At 44.4% G+C, this 19,295-nt stretch overlaps 1 protein-coding gene across 1 annotated transcript in view; it reads right to left on the minus strand.

Moving 5' to 3' along the window:
- The window catches only part of LOC147736834 (uncharacterized), a 140,514-nt gene extending 121,610 nt beyond the window's left edge, over positions 1–18,904 (minus strand). The window contains exons 1-3 of the mRNA XM_086953519.1: positions 17,769–18,904; positions 17,316–17,636; positions 5,173–5,195 (exon numbers count right to left, since the gene is read on the minus strand). Of these exons, the coding sequence (XP_086809645.1) occupies positions 5,173–5,195; positions 17,316–17,636; positions 17,769–18,904 (1,480 nt within the window). The remainder of the gene's footprint in view (positions 1–5,172; positions 5,196–17,315; positions 17,637–17,768) is intronic.
- Positions 18,905–19,295: the final 391 nt, after the last annotated feature.

The raw sequence follows: 19,295 nt of genomic DNA on the forward strand, positions 1-19,295 counted from the left end.
ATTCATCTGTCCATTCAAGGGGCATTGGTGTGGTCTTGGACAATAGTGCTAACAAAGGCTTTATAATATGTGAAAATCCCACTATCCACTGTCTACAAAAAGACGTTAAGCCTATAAAAGCGTGCACATCTCTCTGAGTACGGGGGACTGGTGTATCTAAAATCGCTTGGATTCGATCAGATGTTAATGCACGTCCCTCCTTAGACAAAAGATGACCGAGGTAGGTCACCTTTGGTCTACAATATTGAAGCTTTTTCCTAGAAACCTTATGATTGTTCTGAGCAAGAAAGGAAAGCAAAGCAAGACTACTCTCCTCACATTGTTCTTGCGTGTCTGCTGCAAGTAGAATGTCGTCAACATACTGAATGAGAGCCACTCCAGACTGCAAATCGAAAGAATCAAGCTGTCTTTTTAAAGCCTGGCTATAAATGCTAGGACTTTCTGTATAGCCTTGAGGAACTCGATAAAATCTATACGACTTATTATTTAATGTGAAGCCAAATAGATATCTGCTGTCAGGATGGATGGGAATGGAAAAGAAGGCATTTTTCAGATCAATCACGGTAAACGTGGTGGCAGTGGGCGGAATCAGAGTAAGTAAGGTGGTAATATCAGACACCACCGGGAACTGGGGCACTACTATCTTGTTAATTTCTCTCAAATCAATAATAAATCGATAGATTTTGTCATCAGTATCTTTCTTTAAGATCGGAAGAATAGGGCTGTTACAGACATTATAGGGAACTTCCTCCACAACGCCTGCAATAATCAAGTCGTGTACAATATGAGTTAAGGCAACTTCACCTTCCCTGGAGATTTTGTACTGTGGCACACGTGGCAGAGACACACCCTCCTTAACAGTTATTCGAATAGGGGGAATAAGCATCTGTCCCACATCCGTGTCTGAAGAAGCCCATAACGTTTGCGGGAGAGAGGCCAACGCTTCAATTTCTTGCATGGTGCACAATCTCTCTACATCTGGGTAATTGTCATTCAAAATAAGCCGCACTCCTTCAGGAGCGCAGCGTATTGTTGCTCGAAAGTATTTGAGCAAATCTATTCCCATAATATTGTCTGGAGTATTTGGTGACAATAAAAACGGGCACGGACCAAAGAATCTGTCAATGTAAAATGTAAGGGGTTGTGACAATGGGCTAAGAGAAGGTGTTCCATCGAACCCTATGGATGTAATTGTTTCGCAGACAGGGGAGCCATTGGAACCAAGTTTTTGGACAGAGAACTACGAGTAGCTCCCGTATCAACCAGGAACTGATCAGTAGAACCCAAAACGCCCGCTGATACGTATGGACCTCTTTGATCTACTGGTACTTCAACCGATTCCACACCCCATCCTACGCAATCCTATGCATGTACATAGTCCTGAGACTCCACATTCTCACCCTCCCATATCTGATACTGATTCCGTCGACCAAAAGTATTATTATCAGCCTGACCATGACCCCTCGCTTTTATCCTGCCACGATCACTTGCTCCTCCCCTCGCTCCTGAATAACTATTCCGTGTCCTTCCACCTCCTCGACCACGCTGATTACGTTGTTCACGAAGCACCGGACAATCTGAGGCCCAATGTCCAAACTCTTTACAGTATGCACACTGATCCTCAGCAATGTCAGTACGACCAGAAGACGTACCATACGAACCACGCCTACCTCTATCATTCCCTCTCGGCTGTGTAGCATAAACCTGAGCCAACATCACTTTCGTCTTCAATTCCTTCGCTTTCTTATCAGTATTTTCTTTAGCCTCTAATTCCTGTTGTTCATAATACTGAGCCATAGTCAATAAAGAAGCAGGGGTCGCCGTGGTCCAAGAACTTTCATTAGTCTTTAAGCGTTTTGAAATCTCCGGTAAGAGATTCGCTACATACTTATCAACGAACAAATGTCTACCCGTGTCTTCTGTTAGTAACTGCCCGCTATAGTCATGAAATGCTTCTTCAAAACGTGAGAAGAAATCAGACACCGACTCATCCGCCTTCTGCTTACAAGAGGCTAACATGGTCCAATCAATCTTTTTTGGGGGAACGAGCGTTTTTAATTTATTCAAAATAGCCGTCGGGAGATCTAAAATTAATTGACATGGCTTACATGCAGGCTCCCTGTCTAAATCAGCTTGGGATAAAGTTTTCCAATCCGCCCCCAGGATCGCTCCATCGTCGAACTTACGAATTGCTCTCCACATATCAGGAGGCAATATTAACCCAAAGAAAAGGTCAATATCAACTAACGTCATAACACACGAAGAATTAGCCCCTTCCACCCCTTCATAGAAAGCTGCCGGATTCTTACGGGGGTCAGGCAAAGCATTTTTCAGTGCCATAACATCTGCTCTATTCCATGGTGTATAAACCCAATTATATATAAAATAACCCTTTGCATCCCCAGACAATTTGTCATCGCTTGTACCTTGCCCTTTAGGAGGGACATATAAAGGTGCAGCTTCACGCATAGGCATAACATGAATCGTAGAACTCTTATCTGCTCCAAAGATAGGACACTCTTTGGATATCTCCGACGATCCCGGCGCAGGCGCATCTGATGCTTTTCTCGACTCCCGTAAGCATGACGCCTCATCCCGTAGCTGGACCAACCGTTGGAAAAACCGATCCGCATCTGTAATAACAAAAAGACCTTTACGCATGTTCTCACGACCAACTGATATATCCTTAGGCTCTAAATCATTTGAATTTTTCCTAAATCGTTCTACAACTTCGTCTCCAAACTGACTCAAGAAATACAACCGTTCTCGCTCGGACCACTTACTCATTTCATCATTAATCTCTGACATAGTTATTTTGCTCAAATTGAGTTTACGGGCAAAGCTGCGCAATTCCGCAGCTTCACTAGCATTTAACCTAACACGGCTACTCCCTCGATCATCTCCGTCCGAATCCTCATCTGGGGCCGTAGGTAGAACATACGGAGGCGGGCAACGATCTAATAATGAAAAATCATCAATTTCATTAGTAAGGACAGGATAAAGAGGACGTCTAATAGGAAATTGACCATTCGTTTGCAAATTACGTTCCCGTGCCTCCCTCTCTTTCTTCTCCTGCAACTCTTTCTCCTCCAGCTGTAAAGCCTTATCCCGAGCAGCCTTCCGCTGCTCTTTGTCCACCAAGGCTAATTCACGCTTCATTCGCTCACGCACCGCTTTCTCCCACATACGTACACAATCAAACATATCTTGTCTAGACCTGCGCTGAAACAAACATTGCTCCACATACTGAACCTTTCGTAAATCAAACGACCCATGTAGTGGCCATTGCAATTCGGGATCTGATTTTGTATATCTGTGCCACAATGTACTGTATAGAATAGGGGGAATGCCAAATTTTACGTACATTTCACGATTAGGTGTCCCCTCTGGGGGAGCCGGCTGAGATTCATTTAATCGATAATTGGTAACTTTTCCAAGACAACATATTCCTCGGAGTGTGCTTAAAACAGGCATGTCAAAATATCACGGAAACGCGATATCACAAAAATGGCACTTAATATACTTTACACAAGGTGTGCCGTTTAAACAAAGACAAATTTAGAGAAATATCTCTACATGCCCGCCTATGTGAAGTGCACTGCACATATAATTCAAATCATAGAACCAAATGTTAGCTAACTCAAAACATATTCAAAGAGCCACAGTAAGCGTCCGTAGACTATCTTACCAATCACAAGCTTACCAAATTCTCAGCTATCCAGGTTCCAACTGCCAAGTTCGAATCAGCCAAACCGGCACTGTACGACAACTCAAACAAGCAGGATCTCAGTCGAGGACCGGCGCCAACTGGAAGGTCAGATCAGAAGGAAAGGAAGAAAACACTGTGGGTGCCAAGACTCGGGTCACTCAGTGGCAGCGTACGCGTCCTTGGCGAATTTCCAATCCTTCGTCACGACCTCTCCTTCGGGCATCCGAGTCGCCGATGAGTCCCTTCGTGGTCGCCAATTTGTGGTATTGGGTCCTCCAGGCCTACATATTCCGCAAAACCCGCTACACCATAAAATAGACATTGGCACGGCAACTGGAAAATGCAAAAGACAAGTTTATTAAGACCCCATGGGGTGGTGGTACATTCCTACAGCACCCTTCGGCAATGCAAGAAGTATCACACCGAGCATCGGTGCGAGGCCTCTTTTATACAGTTTTACAGTAATAAAAAAGAGTAGGCGGAACACATTTGCTCAGTTTAGGTACATATAAGGTCATTTTTGGAACACAGCCAACTCATGGGAGGGGTTACAACACCACTGGTCAGTTTGAAGAACATTCCTAAGCGATGACTGTCCACTAGTACAGAGGGTTTAACCGCGCATGTGCAAGCTTGACCGGTACTAAAAATAGCCTGTTGCTGGGCAAGTTTGAGTGGTCAGTGGTACAGAGGAAAGACAAAGGACATGCTGACCACGAGGCAGCGCGTTCATATAAAATGGACGCCAGTGTTTTCAAAATGGCTTCCGAATACCATAGTCAAGTTAAGGGAAAATTCGTGTAGCAAAGCTTAACGCTAACCCGATCACCGTCAAATCACGACATGTCCTTCACTGGGACTCTAACAAAATAAATGGGCCCAAACGTTCAGGCTGCCTGCGCTTCGCAGGGCAGCTGTGGGAATGCATCTGTGTTCTCGGCGGCAGCCTCAGGCGGGGGGCCAGAACGGGCAGCGTGGGCTCCCGCTTCGTTTTTTGAAAAAGTACTAATCCGTGGAAACAGCGGCAGTGCGAGGTGGGCACCCACTCTTTCAATAAAGATGATTGCGGGTGGGCACCTGCCGGCAGCACACACAAATGCAAGGTGAGCTCCTGCTTTAATAAGGAGCTCAGGGGGGAATCCCACACACCGGGATTCCCTCACAGCCTCGCACTGCAGCAGGGCCTGCTCCTCTTCCCTTAGGCAACCCAAATACAGCACTCACGAGGCGCTAGGCCTCAAAAGTCCTCAAAAAGGCAGAAATAAGAGAGTCCTTGGTGCTGGGGAGACCCCAGCAAAGTGCAGCGAGGCAGGCCTGCATGCAGCGGCGGTTCCTCCTGGCAGAGCGTCCTCCCAGAACAAGTGTAACACTTCATGGGGTCACAGCCCCTACATTTATTGGACAATTTCCTTTGTGTTACAGCATTGGACTTGGGAAACCAGATGCAACTGGTTTTGGAGCACTCTGTTTACCAGGCTCCTCTTCCCTATTGTTAGGTGGGGGCTCAGTGATCAGACGCACCACAGGAGGTGGAGCCAGCATTGTGGAGGGAAGGCACAGCCCTATTCAGGTCCTAGGTACAACTCCTCCCTCCCATCTGCATGCAGATCTCTCTATTCATCACTGGGCTGACTCACACTGTCTCCTGGAGCCACCCACACCATCCAGCCCCTGTCACTCACAAGCCAGACATGCAATTCACATCAAGCAGGCAGACACACAGCAAAGCCAACTTCTAAAAGTGGCATTTCTCCATCACTCACCATAAATCTGTGCACACCATTGGGCAGCATTTATTCTCACGAGTTCATACATACTCAAATCGACCCTGCACTCCTCTCATACCAGGAATTACCATGGACACACATATCCCCCATGAATTCCTGTGGGAGGGTAGGCCAATCTTACCACATGCACTCGGAGAGCGCACGCACTCTACACTGGGCCACAGTGCTAAAGTGCACAGAGGTCTAAAATCACTACCACCATGTCAGAGTTTAAGGCAAAAAGTTCAGGGGTGAACCTGACAAAAGGGCCAAGTCCAACACAGATGAAAAGTGGGTGGAGTCTAGGGCAGAGCGAGCGCTGCACTCAGCTTTAAAGTTACAAAATAAACCTTAAACGGCACGGCTGAAGCGGCGAAAGGAGAGGGGTTTGTTTGTAGTGTAGCTTCTGGTGTATGCAGCAGAATGGGGGTGTAGGGTTGATGAAGCAATGAGAAAAAAAATGTGAGTAGACTGACAGCAACATACTGGTTACCTTGGACTTATGTGCATGATTTATAGGGCTCCCAGTTTTATGGTATTTATTTTTTTGCCATTTCCGTCTGTATTTATCCATATTTATGTTTGGGGCATTTTTTCTGTATTTATCCATATTTATTTTTGCCACAAGCAAAAGACGACGCTACAGCTAGTATTTTTCCACATTTATTTAAATTGACAATGCACACATGCGCTCACTTAAACTAGTGATTTGTTGTGGCTTTAGAAGTGCGTTAAATGGTCCGGTACTGAGTAATATGAAAAGGAGAGTACCGGTGCTTCTCAGCTCTGCTATAAAAACACTTTAGCATTATGAATGGGTCAAAATATGTGTAGAATGACGTGTTGAGAAAACAAAGCAACATTAATACCAACGTGTGTAGATTGACGTGGCAAGGGGAGGTTGGGATTAAGAAGGAGATCTGTGGTTTCTAAATATTCCATCCCTGAAGATCATCCTTTGGTAAACTAATACCTGCTGATCGATATTCAGTGGATGAGTCAGTCTGGGATAGTATGGCTGTGGAGATATAACCCAGCTGGTTGGTCTGTGTCTGAAAGTGTAAAGGAACCCGTTGAGGCTGGCCCTCTAATGGCTGTTAAGAATAAAGTTAGTCAGAGTATCCATTTTTTTAATATCCCCATTTTAGGATGTGAGCCGGATAGAGTGGAATAATGTGTATAAACAACGCGAAAAAGAAAGTGACAGGCTCGTAAATACTGAACAGTGTCCACGTCTCCCAGAGTTACGCACCTGTGCAATAAAACAAAGGGCTCAGCATTTGTTCGAAATAAAATCAGCCAGAGTTGTCACATTCCTGTTTTATAATATGGCACACATAGGAGTCTAATAATCTGCACTGACAGCTCGAGGAAGACGGTGGCAAATCCATAAATACTGAACTGCGCCTCGACCTCCCAGAATATGCACACCTGTGCTATAACCTCAGGACCTCAATTCTGCTTCCCAGTTTTACCAGCGCATAACTCGTTTACAGTCTGTTAAGTGTACAAATGCTCACCTCGGCAAAAGCCATTAAAACCACCTTGAAATTTTGTCTGAAGTAATGCGCCACCGGCAACAGAGGGGGCGCTCTACACAAAAGACCCCGTGGCAGCCCTACACAAGCTGTTGGTGACCCGCGAGCAGCATGAACCTGTGACTTATTGCTCCGTGTTTGAAAACGACCCTTCTGCCTTCCTTGCTCCAGCAAGGATCTCTCAGACTGCGTCACTGCTCCGTCACACCCCTGCAATCGGATTTGAATGCTCTCAAGTGGCTTTCGAGGGCAGAGCTTTGTGTGTGCCTCACGCAGCTGTCTTGTTAATTTCTATGTGAAAATTGGCTTGTCATGAAAGTCCTTACTGGAAATAACCTATCATTCAGTGGCGGCTGGTGATATTTCAAAGTGGCGAGGCACAGGACTTGGGGATTCATTTGTGTGTAGCGAGCGAGTCCGGGCGACATAAGGGAGTTCAACGCAAGCATCATTCACTGAATCATTCCCCCAGTAATTCATCCATGTTTCCATCATCTACTGACTGCATACATCTGTTCATGCATACATACATACATACATCCTTCTAGACTCCCATTCAGGCATCCACCCTTCTACCATTTATGTATCCATTCACTGGAAAATCATTGATCTGGGGCATTCATCCATTCATGTATACATCCACTCATTCTTTCGGACTTACTCTCCTGTAACTCTTTGCCCACCCATCCATCTATGTATCCTTTCACCACTGGTGAATCACCAGAACATCCAAGCATCCATCCATCTTGATAAAAGTGCATTTGCTTGACTGTATTTGAATCACGTTTTCTGTTCGCATAATGTTTTGGAGGTGAGTCATTAACTGTAATTCCGCCTCTGTCTACATCAAGGCTGGATGGACATGCTTTTCTTAACAAAGTAATTCAGGTTAACATGGGGCATATTAAATTATTTTCTATTCTTACACACAGAATAGGTTCAACTTTGCAGGAGAAAGATTGACTGTGACTGAGAGCAGACTGCAAATGGTGAGCCTAATCCGGCCCTGTTATTAATTCCGATTTACAATTAACTGAAGACAGATATTTCCTAATCTGCTCCAAAAAAAGTTTGCCCATCCAATTTCTCAGACACAAGCTAACTCGAGCATTCTTAATATTTAACATATAAAGGGGCCTATTTCGAGTTTTATTTTTCAGGTGCTTAGCACCTGGATCAAACAGCTCATTACAACCCTGCTCCCTCTCGCCCCCTTCCCCTGTATTTCCGAATGATCACACTTGCCTCTTGGGATATTTGCTGCCAGCCTTCCTTCTAATCACGTCTGCTTCGCCTTGGCATGGAGGAGAGGTCAGGTGGATTTTGAGACTGTTGCTTGGTCTGTGCTCTGTGGCCTCCGTTTTACCTGCGCACCCCTGCTCCACACCCTGGACTCCGCAGCCGCCATTTCACATTTAATAACAGTATGTATGCACATATGGAGGCCACGCAAGGCATCTTATAGGAGGAGGTTTTTCAGTATAAAAAAGGGCATTTTTTCCTAACGGAGCTTCTCTTTCATTCCAACAAAGAAAGACAAATGTACGTTTATTTTACGTGACATTGACAAATCCACGAGTCCAAATGCATGAGTGCTAAGCACTTCATTTCCCTCTGTGCTCAGTAGAAATACAATGTCACGTTTCTATTTTTTTATACAGACTAAATATTATGAATGGAAACACAACGCTATCTGACATTAAAACACCCCTAAAGGCATCAGAGGGCAGAGCTGAGCAACTGTATGGGATCTGGGACAGGAGGTGTCAGGGGCGCTGGAGGAGGCTATGTCACGGGGTGAAAGAACAATTAAGCCTCTTTAACAAGTAAATGGTCTTTCAAAAGACCTGTGAAGTACTCGGGTGCGGCTGTGTGTGTGCCCGGGAAGGAATTTCCAGCAGCAGGAAGGGGGCGTGGGGAGATAACTCTGTATTCGAGACGGCAGAGCTGCAGCATTTGCTAGTATTTTGCTGTTTTTACATATAAATACAGACAAAGGAAAAATTGTTTTCCGTCTGAATTTATATGTAAAAATCCGTTTAAACGGAAAACCGGGAGCCCTAATTATATACTAGTATCCCCAAATCTGGGGGGATTGCCGTCAAACAGCATTTTTTTAAAATCGGAGACGCCACTCTACTTGAGCATTTTGGAATGCTAATAGATTTGATTACTGTTCTTTTGGCTCATAATGACTTTATCGGAAGTAGTAGGATTTTACAGCAAGTTGCAATAACTTAGCATGGCCAGATTATCAGGCACAATCAGTTTTAGGATTTCACCCGATGCACTTGGCTCTTCACAGGGTATCCGTCAGGATCACAACGGCGTTCTTCTTGTTCTATCTGGTGATGGTGACTTAACAGCTGCATTTCTTATCCCTATGTTATTGTTACAATTGTGTAAGATACTTTCTATATCCTCTTGCAGCCTTGAAAAAGTCTCTATGACAAAACACGTGACGGCTGCGTGTCAGTAATGGATTTTACGTCTCAGACGCAAGAAAGGTGAATAATTGTGGAAACAATAAATCACAACAAACATCTCTGATCTTGCAGTACTTCTTTACGGGCCACAAGGCATGGCCATTGGACTTCGCTGAGTGCTTCAGTATTCCTCTGCTCATTTGGAAGAGAGGTGTTGGCAGGATAGGCCTCTTTGACTTAACGAGGGGGAGCAGCTGTCACTTATCACAGTTGCACATTACAAAGGCTCTGCTTGAGCACTCTCTCAAAGGAGTTATCACTGGTCTTTTGTGACTCCAGACAAGCTGGACCCAGGGCAAGGAGGAAGCGGATGCCTGACATGTCATGGCGGTGGAAGCCTCTAGAAACTCCTACTAGTGGGCGCCGGGTATAAATATTGGACTCCAGACCGCAAAAGAATAAACGAGGTCCCAGTGCCACCCACTGTCCCTTCTAATACTTCATGCCAGTAAAAACAACTCTCAACAAAGTCCCACAAAACTATAGTGTCAGAGACAATTTACATCAATGACACCTAGTGACCCCTCCTAACATATCTCACCATTAAAATGAACTACCAACGAAGTTCCACAATGCTAAAGTTCAAGATGTTCTCTTGCGAGTATACTGTGTCTTTATATCTACACTGTTATTCTAAGCCTACATGGGCATTGTTTTGCCCATCTTATTCCAATATTATCTCGTGCATACACTGTTATCTCAAGTTGATGCTGCTTCCTATCCTACCATGTGCCTATAGCAGTGACCCATCCTTTGTGATGTCTACTAGTCTATGCTGATATTGATATACTACCTATGATGTGGGTGTATAACTTGTATATATGCCCTCGAATATAAAGGACGTTTCTGCAGACTGACCAATAAACTCCATCACAACCTCCAGCTCCAAGATACCATGGCCACTAAGAACCCAGTGACATCAACAGGCCCACTGGCGCTTTTCAGCATTCAAGGCCCCCTTTTCCTCAAAGGGATCCTACCAGACTGCCTTGGTGACCTTTTTCACACGCCTCTGACACTCGCATCCCACTCTTCCAAAGAAGTGCCCACCAACCGTCCATTGAAAGGGCCCAATGTTACAATCAGGCAGCCATCTCAGGTGTTGGAGGCCGCCTCTCGACCACTATGCACACCTCTGAATGCTTCTCCTGAAGTCTAACTTTGGTTATCCTCAGAAACAACTTCTGAGTATCACTTCAACTTCAGGAGCGTGGAAAGATACGCCCTCAACTCATTTCTGCAAAACCTCTCCAAACACGCTGCTAAAAAGTACAAACAGAAAATCCTTAAAGAACACCCAGAGACACTAATACCAGACATTTCTACAATCCTACACACGGAAGTCTTAAAATGGACTTCATCTGCTACACTACGAAACCCGCCAAAAGGAGAGAACTAATGCTACCAATGTCCCTTATGGATCTAAACAAACTATATGCCTATCCCAGAAATTTAGCAGAGATCGGTCCATTACTATATACAGAAATGGGAACATCCTAATCCAAGCCACTGAACAAAATTATCTATTTTCCACTTTCCGGCTCTCTGCGCCGCCATGCCATTCGCTACCACTACCCCATCACTCACTCCCATGCACGCCCTCATCTACTAGCTGAACCTTCTACTCTCAAACCCCCTCGCACTGCCCCCCCTCTACCTCCCCTACAGCCTCTCTGATCCCCAGACGCACTGAACCTTCTGTTTCGATCCCAAAACTACTTGCCCCCTCTGCATGGCTCACCTCCACTGCCCTGCTTGACTTATCTATCCCACCAGAATCCTCACAGTCCTCCAACTACAGCAGGCTGGATACTATATTAGCCCAGGAGCGGCCTGTGCAGGTAAGAGCGGTGGGGGCCGGGGGAATGCGACAGACGATGACAAGGGAAAATTAAATAAATAATTCCCCCCTTGTTGTCGTCTATTGAATCCCCCCCACCCGGCCCCACCGCTTTTACCTGCACGGGCCGCTCCGGCATTAGCTTCCGCCACAAACTCTGACGAGCTCAATCGCACTCCACTTCCTACCACTGACCCAACGCCACTCAACTGATCCCTACAACAGCCCAGCTTGAACTCACAATCAACACTATTCTGGATGAAATCTTGTCACTACGTAAGAACGCAAAGATTACCTACTTCCTGCCCCAGCTTCACGCATCTATGACGAACACTGATCCTGCCACAAACATACACTCTGATCCCCTATCCTTTACACCTAGACAAACTATCCCTTATATCCATCACCAACTCAATCATAGATGCACTACGACTGAAATCACGCAACGGGAAGCTGAAATGCTGAGCAACACATATGACAATGCCCCAAGCAAGCCTTGTCACCGCCAGATCCCAGTCATCCTTGGCATGAGTAGAACCCTGAACACCACTCATCTTCCCAGGCGGCCTACAAAAATAACAACCATCCAACCCTGTCAGCCTGGTCCAAGATCACTACCTACGTGTTGCTGCATGCTACTAAACTGTCAGTCAGCAGTCAAGCATGCCACTCAAATAGCTGAAACCATCCTAAGACACAAAATCGACTTCTGCTTTCCAACTGAACCCCAGCTGAACGACCACTCATCCCCTTTTATCAATTTCCTCAACCCACAGGGCTTCTCAATCATCCGTACGACCGCTAGGATCGTATTGACGGTGGATTAACCATTATACACAAAAACTATCTGTGCTTAACTCCATTCCTCAACACGAAATACCCTACCTTTGAATATATAGGACTTCAACTCTCGTTCAAAGGCCCCAACTCTAACAAAACTCATGTAATCTATAACCCTCCTGGTGAAAAATGACAAATCTTTGAGGACTAAACAAACCTCTTCAGGCAACACTATCTTAAAGGCAGCGCAGACGTTCTACTAGGAGACCTGAACCTGCACTTGAACAATGCAAATGATCCAACAGTACAAGCCCTATCCACCCTCCTCGAAGCGAACGATCTCACCCAACACTGCAAAAAACAAACTCATACCAAGGGCTCTACCCTTGATGCAATCATCTCTAAGCAGAACACCTTATCCCTCCGCTCTATCCTACCCACAGACTGGACTCACAACCACCTAATTCTTTTCAATCTCAATGCCATCCAACCAAAGGCCCGCCCCCAAAATATCCGGCACAAGCACTGGGCGAGGAACATACATTGAATCGCCCAGGCAGGATTAGAAGCATTAGTCAGTTTCCGAATTCCAAGGTGATGATCTCACTGCCCACTACAACAGAAAAATTAGAGAACTTTTTGACATAGACGCCCCTTTGAAACTCAAGAAATCATATGTATTCCTTTCGGATCTTGGTTTAACAACGACCTTAACAGAGAGGTATCAACTCCGATTGGCTGAAAGAAACTGGAGACAACAACCCTTGTTAACACATCTAGCGATACCAGGAGCTAAACGCATAAAATACAAAAAATATTTCTTCAGAGAAAAATCCCCCTTCTTCTGAGCCCAAATTGACCGTTCTAGGAACAGCCCTAAAGACCTTCTCAACATCATCAAACAGCAAACCTCATCTTTCCCTCAACACTCAATAAATGACTCTACCATGAGCCGCGAAGAGTTTGCAACATTCTTCTTTGAAAAAATATCTAACATTGAAATATCTCTTGACCCACCCATCTCTCCGTCCTATACCAAAGATGTCCCCCTAGCAAAGAGGGTCTACCCAAGGCCCTACCTCCAACTAATGGTCGTCTCACCAAACTCATCCTATCCCGGTTGGACTGAATTCGACTATGTCCCTTCAGAAGAAGTGCTCAAATTACTCGCTTGCATGAAACCAACACACATTTCCGATCCCCTCCCTCCTGAGCGTGTCAAGAATCTCAGTCACATCATATCTCGCCTGCATGGACCAAAATCATCAACTCCTCCTTTTCGAGAAGCTCCATGCTGACCTCCCTCAAACTTGGCCAAGTCACCCCCCTCATCAAACAACACAGATGCCGACTAGAACAACCTTAACAATTACAGACCTATATTTACTCACATTTACCTTCAGAAGCAAGTCTCATCAAAGCACAAGAGTGCCTGACGAACTTAGAAGTCCATACGCTGGTACTTTCCTGTCTGGCCTTCCCAGAGAAAATTAGCATCACCGAGAGAAATGCTTTATACAGGTATCCACTTTGTGACAGGTCACAACATTTTAAGTCACATTTCTTCTATACTTCGCATCCTACAATGGCTTCCAATTGAAGCAACAGACCAATGTAACACTGAATGCATCACCCACAAAGCCCTCCACAACTCCACACCCTCCTACTTGGTTGAAAAACTCAAAATGTCTGGATCTGAACAAGGATTGAGAATTTGTAAAGTCCTCCTGCTGGAACAAGCGACATTCAGGCAAGAACGCTTTATAAAGCTCGCCTTCTCTGCCAGCGCTACAAGGATATGGAACTCCCCAACCACCTTGAACAACAACAAGTCTTGCCACAATTATAAACTCAAAATCCTCCTACTTGAGAGACGCTCTGAATAATAAATCTGTGGTCACCTTTCTGCATCCACTTTTCCAATGTATCCAGATATTAACTGTTTGAACTTTCTCCCCCGACGTGATCTGTGGGATTCGTCTATTGCTTATCTGTTATTTTATGGCACATCTAATCTGCATTTTGGTCTTTCTTCTTTAGAAAAGTGCTTCAATGCCCTTTAGCCAAGATTGTACTATATAAAACCACAAAAAGAAACGCATTTGGTATAATAAAGAGACACCAGAAAAAACCTCTTTTTGAAAAGTTTGAGCAAATTTGTTAAAAGATTCCAAAATTATTAACAAAGAAATAGTTGCTTTTCAAAAGAAGCTCTTATAACCACAAACTAACTGGGAGGGAAAGAAGGAAGAGCAGAAGAGAGAGAGTGAGAGAGAAAGAGAAATAGAAAGAAAGATAGAAAGAAAGAGAAAGAGAAACCGAGAAACAGAGAAAGAGTGACAGAGAGAAAGAAGGAGGGAGAGAGAGAGAGAGCTACTACTATAATGCATTATCTGTACACTTGAAGTGTGTCTCCTAAATTGCAAGACTCCACGAACTATCACAAAGTAAGCCAAATACTTTGATAGTTACAATGTACAGATAATGCATTATAGTAGTAGCTGAACTATAAATTCAAAATGATTATTATTTTATATTTTATATATGGATCCTTTGACGACAAAGCTGAGGCGTATAACATTATAAAAGGCTACTCCACTCCAGGATCAAGACTGGTACCGCAAATTGAAAAATGCTTTAAATGTAAGACATAATGATCACTTGTAGGTTTGACCCTGTATGATCCTAGAAAAAACTCTTTTTGTAAAAAGACTTAAAAAATCCTCATATACTGTATACTAATGAATGTTCCATATACCTTTTTAGATTGAAGAAGTTTTTAATTATAGTCCTGAGGAAGGTGTTCCAACAATCTAAGCACCGAAACGCGTCGACAATACTGGCTTTTTAAATTGATTTCTACATGTTGATACATTGAATTTTCGTGTATGATCTATAATGAAATATGTATGTAATTTTATGTGCAAAAAATTGTTTATGTCAAATTATTTGATACAAGAAACTTTTCTTTTTTAATAAATATGGTTTTTGATACAATTTATGTTATGGTTCACTTGTATATGTGTAATTGAGGATAGAAGAGTTTTCTAGATAGGTGTCTAGCTTTACAAGTTACATTGGAAAAAAACTTTATTTAAAAACCACAGAAAGGAACCTTTTTTTTTGTCATGGTTCAAGATGTAGCCAGCCAACCAGGGAGCTTCAGGTCCGCAGGCCCAACTTTGGGTTTAGGTATCCGAAATGGATGGGCGAAAAAGCTCCCTCAACCAATCAGATCCAATATATTTTTACATTTGGGTCCACGAGTCCAGATGCACGGACCATTCATGGGCTAAAGGTCCAGCTAGCTCTACCTTAAATGACTAGTGGCTTAATTTGAGGACCACAAAAAACACTGCATGAAACTAGCCAGGCCAATCCCAAATAGTTTTGTGCAGATTCATTGAACTGTGCCAAAGTTATTATATGTGTATATATATATAATTATATTACATGGGATTCTGTAATCCCTGTATAGATGGCAGTCTCTAATTTCTTTATAATCAGGAATTTGTGATGCACAAAGTCAGTGATTATGAAGAAGAGACGTCAGAGCGCCGCTTTTATAAGTTATTACAGTCGAGTCCTGAGGGCACAATGCCTGCTGCCAGCGCCAGCAGCTGATGTGAATAGAACGTCAAGTCACGAAGCATAATTGAAGCAGCTGTTTAAAGCAACAAACAGAACTTTGCTTTTATAACTTCTGCTGTATGAGACCTCAGCAAAGCTTACTGAATGCCCAATTGGTATGACAGTACAGAGACATTTTATAGTTACAAGCCCCCACAGGATGGGCATCATTGCATACGTAACCTGGATCAGACTATGTCCTGCTGGGCCAATCAATGAAGGGCAACTGTGGCATGATACCCTTTCAAGGCTCGAGGTATGTCTATACCCTGGTGTTGCTGCCCACATGCCATCTACAAGAGCAGATTTGGGTTTTCCCCTAAAGGTGAAATCTGTGCCTCTGGTATACGTGGACTTGGCACGTACTTGACCGGCCAGGTCATGTCGACATGCTTTTACTGAAATGTGAGGTTTTGCAATAGCTAGCTGGAAGCTAGCATGTTTGTTCTCGGAAAGCCTTGTGTTGCTTGCACGTTGCAGCTGACTGACACACAAAATGGAGCGTGCGACCATTTTGTGAATTCCTGCCGGTGTCAATTCTTTAGTAGCTCAAAAAAGACTATAGGCCTGAAAACATATGTATTTGGTATCATAGAAATGTCCGCTTTGTCACTAGTTTACTATGAGAAGCAGAGGGAATATGTTTATTAGCTTCCTTAGATAAAGGAAGGGTGGAATCTTTCTGCATGTTTCTACACGTTTCGAGCTACTGCAGCTTTTTCTTTTTATTGGACTTTTATTGAACTGTTTCTAACATCTTTTTGCAACAAATATCTAACAGTTTTTATTTTTACTTTTGCACATGCGTTTTTAAGTTCATTCTTCATGTTTGCAAATATGTTAGCTGATGCATATGTAGGAGCTACGCACCAAAGTTTGTGGGAAAGTGGATGTGTGACCATCTATTATACGGGATAAAGTACCACCTGGTGCATATCATAAGATTATTGCAAGTCACCTCAGAGTTCCATAACCTTTGTGTATCTGTCTATCATGAGGTGGTGTGCACTCCTGGAGAACCCTGCAGTGACAACAACATCCCTGGTCGGCCTTGCTGTTGAGGCTGAATACAGACTAGGATTTTTAAATCACGAACTGGAGACGACTGCATTTTACCCAATGTAACTGTGCAACTAGAAACACAGTTCCCTCTCTAGACTGCACATGTCTGCTATTCTCAATGAACACCACATCACTTGCATCCGACTATTACGTGCGATTCTGGCCAGTAATTCCTCCCATGAATAGCGTTATTTCCAGTTCTTCAGCCTGGAACAGGGACGGACAAGGAACGACAAGAGCTACTGGCTTATTTGTCTCATGCAGAGTCCCATTACCAGGCCTGTTTCTTCACAGGAAGGATGCAGTCCTGTGTGGAAACAGAGGAGAAGAATGCAGGGAAACATCTGCACCCTGTGTACTCGTACTCTGGGGGTCAGATCGCTCAGTGGGTTTCATCCAAACCATAATCCTCCCCTCAGAGACTTTCTAAAATCTGCCCATACGCATTTAGAAGAGGTTACATGTGTTAGTATGCACTCCAAGAGTCTATTTATAGTAAAACACATACCTGGGGTAGTTTCAAACAGCAATAAATGTGATTTTGTATTTCCTCTCTCCATTGAGTCTTCATCTGCAGTATTTGTATCCAGTCCTAGGAATGATTGAGGCACACACTGACCCCGCTCATCAGGACAGAGCAGTTCTGCCTTGCAGTTCTGATGTTGATGCTGTGATTCAGGATGCAGTGGTTCGAGTATGTAGTTCTGATCTGAACCCTCTGCATCAGTACAGGGAGGTTCTAGTTTGTACTTCTGATCTGAACCATGTGCATCTGCACAGGTCTGTTCGAGCTCATCGTTCTGATCTGGTTTCTGTGCTTCTGGAAGCGCTGACTCTTGCTCTCGGTCCTGGTCCGCAGTGTGCAGTGGTTCTTGCTTGTACTTTTGATCTGAACCATGTGCATCACTACAGGCCGGTTCTAGATTGTCATGTTTGTCTGGTTCCTGTGCTTCAGTGCGCATAGATTCTAGCTCGTAGTTCACGTTTGGATCCTGCGCATAAGGAAGTTTCTGCTCCAAGCATAGGTGTTCCTGTAGGCACTGGGTTTGTTGTGACCCCAACTCATCAAAGGACAACAGCCCAGACTCTAAGTGTTCAACTGATGACATCTCATCAGGTGACAAGGGTTGAAGGCTGCGGTTCTCCTGGGGATCTTGGAAATCAAAACACATCAATTCTTCCTCCAAGGGATCATCAGGTCCATTCCCATCTGGTAGCGTGGGTTGTATACAGTGGTTTTGCTGTAGTTTGTGTCCTTCAGGAAATACTAGGTGTGGGCAGAGGTTCTGTTGCTGGTCCCAGTTATTAGTATACAATGGGGATGGTTCTTGCTTCAGGGGCTCATCTGGCTCCCACTCTTCTGGGAACGCTGACTGTACGCTCTGGTCTTGCTCTGGTCTCTGCCCATCAACAAATTCTGAGTGAAGACACAGCTTTGCCTCCTGTGATCTTCCTGGAGGAACTGTCTGAGGGCACCGGGATAGAGGACAATCCTGCTGTACTCCATTTCTATCTGGAAACCCAGGTTGCACGCACTGGTCCTGCTGTGGGTGACGTCGATCAGGAAACACTAGCTGTAGACAAAGGTTTGGCTCCTCTGGACGCCCTTGAACATCAGTTGGCGAGGAGAGCGTACAGTCCTGCTTTGGTGCATGCCCATCAGAGAACACCGGCTGAAGACACAAGCTCGGTTCCGCTGGCCTGTCCAGTTGAGGCGTTGCAGGAGACCGGCTAACAGCACAATCTCTAATGCTTGTCGGACAGATAAGCTCCAAAGACACCGTACCATTATCTAGGGATCCTTGATCCTTTTCTATCCAGATTTTCTTAATCAGCCCAGCGACTCTAGAAGGTACGTCCTTCACAGTATTCATCAAGTTATCCAGTTTGGCTTCCAACTCCTCCAGCATGGATAGAAGGATAATATGGGGCAGGTTCTCCGAAAGCGATTCCAGGTCCTCGTCCCTCTGAGCATCATTTCGGGATCTTGAAGCTGAGACGTCATGAAGAGGATAAGATGGGACTGTGGCTCTTACGGATTCACGTGAACCCTGCGCATTCGCTTTCTTTCCCGGGGCCCGTCTTCTCCCCATTCTAGTACTCTGATTTTCAAGTCTCTGCAGAGGAGAGGAAAAGAGAAAAGACAACACGTTATCACAGGACAACTAGGTCAAAATACTCCTTCCTGTCTCACCAACCCCAGTGTGATCAGAGGAAATTACGAATTACGAATTATCTAACTCTGCAGAGGAGAGGAAAAGAGAAAAGACAACACGTTATCACAGGACAACTAGGTCAAAATACTCCTTCCTGTCTCACCAACCCCAGTGTGATCAGAGGAAATTACGAATATCTAACACCAGAAAAAAATGCAATCATTAAAATTTAACAATATCCATAACATAGTTCATATATTAGGAAAGGCACTGATTTGAAATGCGCTTCCAACACTATGTCTGTTCCTTGCTCTGCTCAAATTGCACA

Source organism: Lissotriton vulgaris, chromosome 1_2, assembly GCF_964263255.1.
Source record: "Lissotriton vulgaris chromosome 1_2, aLisVul1.2, whole genome shotgun sequence".
Classification (NCBI taxonomy): Eukaryota; Metazoa; Chordata; class Amphibia; order Caudata; family Salamandridae; genus Lissotriton; species Lissotriton vulgaris.